Below are 10,071 nucleotides of genomic sequence, written 5' to 3'. Positions count from 1 at the left end.
TGTATACACTATGGGTTCTCAGCAACTTCGGTACCATTCTATAGTCACTCCCATTTAAATTATCCAGTAAACCAGGATACTTTTTGAACAGTATTGATACAGTATCCTTTCTACCGTTTATATTTGCCATGCGAAGACATTCAATTCTCACTGCTTCGGGCAAGTCTTCTTTCAAAAGTAATTTTATAATGTCTTGCAACCCATGTTCAATTGCGTAAAATAAGGGCATATGTCCTTCGTTGACTAACACTTTAGTAAAATTCTCCTTAGAGAGAAGAACATTAGCCCATTGTGTATTTTTTCCAATATTGCTATGTGCAGAAGTGACTGTCCATCACTACTTCGGTACGTAAGGACATCACTGTACCTGTCCAAAATTTGGCAAATATTCGATTTACACTGGACAGATTGTAACAAATGCAAAAAATTCATATCAAGTATGTGAACACCTTCTTTTAGAATTTCGTCCGATATATGATAGTAGCCGTTTGCAACTGAAACCGTTAGAGGATTAACCCCACCTTTGGAATGCATTTTGACATCTGCATTAGACTTTAACAGTTCCTTAACAATATCTATATCGCCACTGTAACAAGAAATGTGAAGTGGTGTTAAACCTTGGTGGTCCTGTTGATTCACATTTGCCCCATTAGAAATTAAACAAGAAAGTATATCAATATCGTTGTTCTGTGCAGCGATATGTAGCGATATAGATCCGGTCTTGTCTGCAATATTCACATTTGCTCCTTTTTGTATAAGTAACATCAAAACCTTTAAATTTCCATTGATGCAAGCCATATGTAAAGGTGTTTGTCCATCTTTGTCCACCAAATTTACAACTGCATTGTTTTTCAAAAGCATTTCGATGACCTTTGAAAAATTCCCAAAAAAAGCAATAGGTAAGGGAGTTAAATCATCTTTGTCAGCGATGTTTATATCGATATCAGTTTGTATAAGTATATCGACTATCCTTTCAATTTTCTCAATTAATCTTGCGTTACACTGACAGTATTCTATATATCTGGTAATATCCGATGTATTAATTGTAATAACATTTGGTGCAGAATTCTGTTGACAGTAAGTTAAGTCATGCTGTTGAACGTACGTTAACTCTTTCAGTTCCTCAAGGAAACAACTGTCATTTCCTCTTGCGTCGTGTGTAAAAAATCGTTCAGTGATTGGATTTCGACATACGTAATGTAGAGCTGTTTTATTTTCGTTATCTAATGCATTTATATCTGCCCCATGTTTTGTAAGAATTGAGATGCATTCTTCTGATAAATTTTCTGAAGCAATATGCAAAGAAGTTCGATTTTCTTTTGTAAGAATGTTTGGACACGCTCCTTTGGAGAGCAGATAATGAAGAAGTTCTGGGTTGTTATACGCACAACTGATATGTAGTGCTGTCAAACCAATCTCATTCCTATAATTTATATCCAGTCCTTGTTCCAATAACATAGAAACGACATCTTTATTTCCAGTTTGCCAAGATTTCAAAAGTAAATTCTGTTGATGTTGTATATTAATACCTTTTTCTAGTAACGACTTGATGGTATCGCAATTTCCAAGAGAACATGCTAACGATAAAAGAGTTTCACCGTCATTAGCAATTAAGTTAATGTCGCAACCTTTTTCAATTAGGAATTGAGTCATTCTTTTCTGCTCAGAAAAAATAGATGAATGTAAAGCTGTCCATCCAAGGTTGTCTTGTAAATTGAAATTTGCCCCAAGAGTAATCAAAAGATCTGCAGCTTCCAATGAACCATTTCGGCATGCTAGGTAGAATGGTGTCTCACCATTGTTATCTTTGATATCTACTTCAGCTCCAAAGTCATGTAATAATTTAATTACATTAACATGATTATTCCGACATGCTTCATGGAGTACAGAAATACCGACTTCATTCTGAAAATTCACGGATGCCCCTTTTGATAGTAAGTAATGAGTAAGATCACAATGCCCATAAAAACTGCTAACCATTAAAGGTGAAACCATTTCATCCATTAAATGAACATTTGAGGTAAGATCTTCCTGAGAGCAGACTTTCTTTTGGATAAGGAATTCCAATATTTCTATTTTTCCCGTTATACAAACTAGAATTGGCAATGGGATTCGTGCAATTGGACAATGATCTTCGTGGATTTTGCTTTCTTTACTAAAGTCACAATACAAACAATTATCATCTGAAAACATTTCTTCCATAAGATAGTGAACATTTTCATAAATTTGAATATAGTAATCAAAGCACCGTTGAACTATTTCAATATTTTCACTAAGAATAGCCAAGTATATTGAACATGCCTTTTGATCAAATAATGTTTGAAAGAGAGTCTCATTTTCCATTTGGAACAGATATTCAAAAAATGTTGACCAGTTGTATGCAATAATTAAATGATGAAATGAAATTCGGTTATTTCCTAATAGAGCTTTCTTCGAAAATGAATTCATAGAGTCTATTGTACCTGATGACAAGCTTCGGCCTGTTTTCGTTAGTGCTTTATCCAAGACATGTCTATCTTCTAACAAAGAATACAGACAAGATTCAATCTGTGCTTTTGGCAGAGTTGGGTTTTCAAAAACTTCAAGAACTATCCCTTGTTCTAAATCTTTCTGTATTCTTTCTACATAAGATGTCAAGGTACTTTCGTCCAATTCTACTAGGAACAAATCTTCATTATCATCACATTCTAATCTTCCAAAAGGTCTAAGCCTATTTTGAAATATTTCTAATGGTGAATGATGTATCAATGTTTCCGGTGATTGTTTTCCAAAGTGCCAAACTATTATATCAAGCAGTTTTGTATGTATTACAGAAAATATTTGACCTATTTGTTTGATATACTTTCCAACAAGTCTGTTGACGGCTGATAATAATTCTGAGGGATTGAGATCTACTTCACAAGCATTGTGAATTTGTTCAAGGCACCCAAAGTCTTCAGAGTTTTCCTTTCCAGATAGATATAAAGCAAGTTTGTCTTCTGAAAGGGAACAACAAACTAGAGAGCAATATTCGTAAATGCTTTCTGGTTTGGGATCGTCTATCATCAAGTCAAACTTCGAAACCAACTGAATGAAAGGATTATCAAAAAAAGTTACCAAACGATCTGGATCAGCCCAAGCATTTACATACAGCTTACAAAGCAACGGGAAGCAATCAATATGCTTTTCAAACAATTGCTTTGGTAAATCTAGTTCGCTCTGAACATGAGCTTCCAAAATTTGTTTTTTCTCAATAAATGATAAATGATTTTCTTGGTTTTCTAAATTGAATATAAAATTTGAAAATATTTTAATCTTTCTAAATGTGCGAACTGAGCTCAATGCTAACCGACAGGAAACAAGAAGTTTTGCCTTTACTTGTCTTTCCCTTCCTTTGAAATTTAGACATTTTTTAATATCTTCAGAGTACTTAGCCCATTCATAAACATGTTCATTAACTGTATATTCACCACATGGATCATCGGTAACAAAGACTTGAGGATTTTTTCTGTTGTGATAAGTCGTGATCTCACCAGGGCGATGAATAGGTATAACTGAAAAACCTTCTTTTCTCATTTTAAGAGCGATGTGATGAATGATGGCTGACTTTCCTGATCCTGGATGACCGACCACCACAACACATGGGTGTTCTTTAATGAATTTTTCAACAGCTGTGGATGATTTCGTTTCTACAAATACTTGATCCTCTTCTTCCCAGGACTCCAGTTTCTCCTCAATTAATTCTATATGAGTAAAATCAGGAAAGTAAATAAAGATATTTGCTGCACAGATTAGTATATCATTATACCGATATATATGTTTTAACGTTGTTTAAATCAACAGTTCTTGTGTAATTTAATTTAAGTATATCATTAAGGGAGTTAACAAGATTCCAGTTCCTCAAGGCTAGGACTATATTTCCCGAGGTGAAACCGGGGAACATAGTCCTGGCCTAGGGGAAGTGCCTTGAAAAATGCAGAAATTATCCCACCCAAATACTATAAAATTGAAACAATTGCTTTCAGATAATTTAAACTCGAGTATATAGTGTTATCTACTTGCGTAAAAATTCGCATTATGACTTGTTATGGGCCCGTATGATATATGCAAACTCTAAACAGTTTTAACTTTTAAATAAGCTTGATTAAAATGTTACATATTAAATTAGTATTCTAATGCAATTGTTTTGTAAAACACTTTTTGATTGGCTAAACGCAACCTTTAGATGATTCAAATAGGGTGATTTCAAAGCAGTGATTAGCTCATTGAACAAACACAAGGGAATTAGTCCACTCACATATCATACCAATGTATAAGTAAAATCTAAATGATTACTCGTACTTCAATTACGATAATTGGGAATTAGCCTTACAAGCAGGAATTAGCTCACTTGACTTGACGCACAGGGATATTTATAGTCCATTCATACCGATTTCTAGGGTTTTGGTGAGATCTAATGATCTATTGTTATGTAAGGAAAATCTGTAGAGGTTTAATAATAGATTTTATTTGATCTTTACATTTACAACCTTTTTTTTACTATAAATACAATTACTTTAAAATACAATTAACTGGAATTATCATACCTCTGCTGATTTTTTTCCTATATAAAAGTTAGTTAGTACAATGTGAATATTTCCCCAGAAATCTCTGTGAATTGGCTGATCCCCATGCGTTAGTCAAATGAGCTAATCCCTGCTTCGGAAGCTAATACCCCATTTTTCAGTAAGTCTATATTTTATTATGTCGGTCCAAAAGTTAATGGACTAATCCTGCATGCGTAAGTTCGGAAGCTAATTCCCTGTCATTTGTAACTCTCTACTTTTTTCACTTTTGTATCGGTATAATAAAACAGTTAAAATACATATATCATTGAGGGGGTCAGCAAAATCAAAGTTCCCTCGTCCAGGAGTATTTCCCGAGACGCAGCCTCGGGAAATAGTCCTGGTCGAGGGGAACTGTAATCTAACTGTCTCAATGATATACTTTAACTGTAAAATATTTGTAGATCTCTAATCATTAATATATACATGTACCTTTGGCGTTTCTACAGATAACATTGATCATTTAAGATTTTTGAAAGTAGTTACCCAATGTTTGCAATGAGTAAAAGGATATTTTAAAATCTTATTAGGCATGCAGTTTAGACAAAACTTCAGCAAAGATTTGCTTATTATATAGAATTTTATTTATCTGTTCATCATAAGAAATCATTATTTTTATTAAAAAAAAATTTGATATCAAATGTAAAATCCAAGAGTTACAAACCAATGTTACTTTAAATGTGCATAGCCATGGATTTGATGTTAATTAAAAAATATCTGTATAATTCCATAACTTATATGTTTTCCTACAATTCATACGACATTATTATAAAAATCTTATTCATTCTCAAATTTTTTGAAACTACAAATTTCTAGACGCATTTGATTGACACATCCTTACATCTTCACAATTTTTATCTTTAACTTAAGTTATAGAATTTTACAGAAAATTTTAGAAAATATCAACATTGAATTTGTGTCTTATCAGCTTTATGAATGAGAAATGATTGAGTTTTTCTTAATATATCCAAGTGGTATACAAAGATTACCTCTAACATTCCAGGGTATCGTTTCTAACCGTTCCAATCTCAGCCGTCTTATTTCCAGTAAATGCTCTAAAAGAAGTTCTCTCTCAGAGTCATCGATTGAGGTCACCCTTAAAGTTTGAGCTTCATTTAGTAATGCAGAACCTCCAAGTCTTCCAATAGCCTAAAATAATTGATATATATTGTGGATTATTCAACTGTATTGGAAAATAAATTAATATTGATATGCTAAAGAGGTATTTGTAAATTAATCATTAATCAAATTATGGCATGAGCTCTTTATTTTTTCCATTGATTATGCATATGTTGTTTAAACTAAAATGTTGTAGACAAACAGAACATTTAGTTTTTTTTTAAATTCTCACTTTTCTTTGTATTTTGCTATGGTTAATTGAACTCATTCATGGTAACTTCCTACTTACTTGAACCCCTGTCCATAAAATCTCTTTTAGGGAATGTAACTCACAATTTGGTAAATTTCAGAAGAACCATTGGAATTGAGGTATGGAAACACGAACTTTTAGGGTATGGAACGGTAATCATATCCCTCCTATATCAATCAGTTTCTACATAGACTATAGAATGACAAAAGAATTTTTTCTTACCCCTTCAATGTCGTTCCAGCTAGTATTAAATTCATTTGTGGTCATTCTTGCACCTGACGAATGGGCCACTGTGTTTCTGTAGAACTTAATTCTTGCTAAGTCAGCCCCAGTACTAACATCTGATGAATTGGGTAGAACATCGAATCCTCCTGCTGGTGCTGGTGTAGAGGGACTCATGTTACGTAAAAGGCAGATTAATAGTGTAACATCAAAGTCCTTTGACACAGGATTGTTAACTAAATCAATTGAAAATGAAATTTGGAAATTTAAAGAGAGAGAAAGATCTTAATCTTGTATCATTAAGTTTTAAGTGTTAAACTGAAACAGTTTGATCAAAGATCTTTACAATCATTTTCTGTAGAAAAAAATGAAATTGTTACAATTGCAGATGCAGGGACGGGATATAATCTCCCGATTTGCTGTATACTCTGATCCCCTTCTTTATTTGCTTACTTACTCGTATTAATAAAATTACTGAACATAAAATATTATCTTTGAAGTAGTGAAGTTGTTTGATATTGAAAGGAACATGTTTAAACACTTTCTTACACATTTTTACAATATACCTCCAAAAAGTGTGTCCCACTGAACCTGGTTTATTATTTTTCTTGATTTCAAGCGTAACAGAGTAGGTCTTTGTGTTGTTAGGACAGAAACAAGGTTATTTGGAGGATGCACTGTATCAAAATGGACCCTCAGGGCCTTTGGTGCTCTCTTCAGGACCAGATTGACGAATCGTAGAAAATTAGTTTCCTCTGGTGACACAGTAGCTGGGGGTCCAGTAGCTAAACTTGCTCTAGCCGGAGGTACATTAGAAGGTGAAGCCATGATGTAATTCAGTTTTTTTAGGTTGTTGAATATTCACACATTGTCATAGCTTATGCTGATATTGAGGAATACTCACACTGAAATATATTTTCTTCTGAAAAAAAGAGAACAAAGGTAATTATAATTTTACAAATGCATAATGCAACGTTAAGCCTTCTCCAAATGTATCATATATATTTTCTTTAATTCTTGAAAGTCGCCTGCATGGCGAAGTGATGGTAGAGGTCTGCTTTAGAGTTTCGGATTAAGCATATTTCAATGATAGCAAGCTATCTGAAAATGTAAAGTTACTGAATCCCGTGGACAAAAACAATCTGAAAAAATGAAACGTGAACCAGTGTATTGTGACACCTACTACTCTCGGGAGTTTTCGTTCGATGAACAACTATTGAGGAAAATGCACAAGGTATCCGAAGATATTGAATATGATAAAGGACATGGCGACGACAGGGACATATGTGAAGATGTTTTGCCCTGTCACGGGATGATCTAAAACCAATCAAATTACACGTCGTATAGAATAATTATAATAAGGTATAGTAATATAAGTTGTCAAAGAAAAATAAATAAATATTCATATATGTCAAACAATGGCTAGCATAATTGTGTTTACAATGCTACGTGATTATCCCATTGTCTTTTTTATGTACACAAAATGTGAATTCAGAGAAAGAAACTACTTTCAGCCATTTAGCCGGGTTATATTCCTCAGGCGTTTGGGGGATATGAGAAATATCGTTGATGATGGAAGAATTGGCCCGAAGTCCAGGATAAATGAAAGTACTTGTAAATTATCAGACAGTTTAAATCGCGATCGTTTATTTATAAATTGAAAGAAGTAAGGTAACTTTGTTGATAAAGATGGGTGAAGACACGACTGCTGTTTTTCACCTGAATACAGTCAGCCTACACTTTACAAAGCTAAATTTTCTGAAAAGAGTATATTGTCTATTTCATTAAATGTTGCAGCATTCCATCTTTATCTGAGAACAATCTTTTTAAGCAAGAAAAATTTTATAAAATATTTGTGATATTCAAGTTCAGTAAATTTGGTTTTAAAAATCTCAATTGTTTTTATTTGCATAGGTATTATAAGCATAAAAAATAATGTCATACCAATTATATTTAAATATGCATAATTTCCCCCTTCCTTAAGACTGGTAATGTCTTATGTTTCGTCAAACATGCACAAAACACATAAACCAAGCAGACAAAAACTTGTTTGGCATACAACAGCTAGATAAATACCGACTTCTTTATTCTCTCTCTCTCTCTCTCTCTCTTTCTCTCTCTCTCTCTCTCTCTCTTGAAAAGCTTGTTTATTTTTTAAATGGAGTGTCATTTAAGCAAAACATTTCAGTTACATTTATAACAGCTCTTTGTTTTTTCCGAATACACTTATAAGTCGTGACAACGTAAATCACATGTACAAATAATGCCCTTCTTATACAGTTCTTTTTAACATTACCACTTATGCTAACCTACTTTTTTCATGCATTATTTTTATATCTCGGTACTCTATGATATGAAAACTCATTGCGTTTTGTTTTAATTCAAAACTAGATAAATTTACCTCCTCATTATTATTTTCATTCGAAATTCCACTCGATTTCACTCGAACGAATGAAGTTCTAAAAGTAAGAAGTTATAAAAGTCATACATATACAGGTTGTCCCAAAACATATGTTACACTTTTAATCACCTATAACTTTATCAAATTAAAAGCATTCAAGAAATATATTTTGTCAACTTATAATGTATTAGCATACATTTTATCTGACAAACTTTCGAGAACTTTCTATTCAAGAGTCAGGTAATTATGATGTCCTAATGATGTCATCATATTTTGATATGGAACCTTCATGTGAAGAGCTGGTAGATATTGTAAATTTTTACTATCGGTCTAAAATTGTTACTTTAGTCATAAGTACCATAAGAAAACAACATCTTGTTATGAAAGTCCTCAACGGAATACTAATTTACATGTTTATAAAGGTATTTAAAGTTAAACTGTTGGAATATATGTTATATTTACAGCTTGATAAATAAAAACTTCAGGAATTGTGTTCAAATAATTTCAATTCAATGGACGTCATATGGAACTTGTTGTAAAATGACATATGTTATTCTAAAGAAAAAATATAGATGATTAATAAGGAAATTTTGGCAACTGTATGCTTCACAAAAAAAATTATAACAATGTTAATATACATTTTAAATTTCATTATTGTAACTTGAGGCATAAAATTTTTATGATGGTTTAAAAGTGTAACATATGTTTTGGGACACCCTGTACATGTATAGAGTACATGCAAAGAGTATGTGTGTGTAGTATCAATGATATTGAAGACGTTTGGATTACTCAAGTAATAGTTATTTTTGATCACATTTTTTTCTTGACATTGCTTAATTTTGACATATTTTTCAATGGCAGTTTTTTATGGTGTAAATTCAGTAACAAGGTTAGTTTGCTTTTAATCCTCTCTACAGAATTGTCTGATAACATCCTTCACATGGTCCCTATCACCGAATAATGGGTACATTTGTAACAAGAACTCTCTCTGTATGTTTTCATATGTGCCTAAAATATACATTGCAAATTATCACGCAAGCTAATCGATTGATTGATTGATTGATTGATTGATTGTATGCTGTTTAACGTCCCTCTTGAGAATTTTTCACTCATATGGAGACGCCACCACTTGCCGGTGGAGGGCTACAAATTTTGTCCTATGCTCGGCACTCAGGGCCTTTGAGCAGTGAGGGATCTTTTTCGTGCCAGCACCTACTGCGACACGGGGCCTCATCCGAAAGACCGGTCTTCACGTCCCACAGTGGGATTCGAACCCGCGACGTAAGGATTGACTCCTTACTTCGCGACTCTAGAGCAGACACCGCAAGCTAATCGAAAAGAAGATGTTGCAAAAATGATATTAAAGTTTATTATTATATTAAGAATTGGAAAAAGTTTGACCATGTTAGAAGAACCCTTGATTTCTACTTTTACTCCAAGGTAAATTCATCTTTTCTCTGAGCTGCATAGAGAAAGGGCGACTGATCCAGTTCCAT

General features: G+C 33.1%; 1 protein-coding gene across 2 annotated transcripts; it reads right to left on the bottom strand.

The window, feature by feature from the left end:
* Window positions 1-229: 229 nt before the first annotated feature.
* On the bottom strand, window positions 230-7,092 carry LOC134266774 (uncharacterized). 2 transcript variants are annotated; one of them, XM_062749000.1, is made up of 5 exons: window positions 6,741-7,092; window positions 6,175-6,410; window positions 5,573-5,732; window positions 2,463-3,722; window positions 1,946-2,155 (listed from the first exon to the last, which is right to left on the bottom strand). In XM_062749000.1, exons 1-5 carry the CDS (start codon window positions 7,000-7,002, stop codon window positions 2,094-2,096), a joined length of 1,980 nt encoding a protein of 659 aa, XP_062604984.1. In that variant the 5' UTR covers window positions 7,003-7,092; the 3' UTR covers window positions 1,946-2,093. The 2 variants fall into 2 exon arrangements, with proteins under 2 accessions (XP_062604983.1, XP_062604984.1); XM_062748999.1 differs by having other exon boundaries at window positions 230-3,722.
* Between the last annotated feature and the right edge of the window lie 2,979 nt (window positions 7,093-10,071).

This window comes from Saccostrea cucullata, unplaced genomic scaffold, assembly GCF_032062105.1.
Source record: "Saccostrea cucullata isolate Sc308-1 unplaced genomic scaffold, CSIRO_AGI_Scuc_v1 ctg2892, whole genome shotgun sequence".
In the NCBI taxonomy this organism is placed as follows: domain Eukaryota; kingdom Metazoa; phylum Mollusca; class Bivalvia; order Ostreida; family Ostreidae; genus Saccostrea; species Saccostrea cuccullata.
This window is presented reverse-complemented; position numbering and strand designations above follow the sequence as displayed.

Excerpts from the sequence above, each read along its gene's own strand:
- LOC134266774 (XM_062748999.1), bottom strand. The coding sequence starts at position 7,002 with ATGGCTTCACCTTCTAATGTACCTCCGGCTAGAGCAAGTTTAGCTACT. Across the intron at positions 5,733-6,174 it reads GCTGGAACGACATTGAAGGG|GCTATTGGAAGACTTGGAGG; the intron begins GTAAGAAAAAAT and ends CAATTATTTTAG. Across the intron at positions 3,723-5,572 it reads GATACCCTGGAATGTTAGAG|AATTAATTGAGGAGAAACTG; the intron begins GTAATCTTTGTA and ends TTACTCATATAG.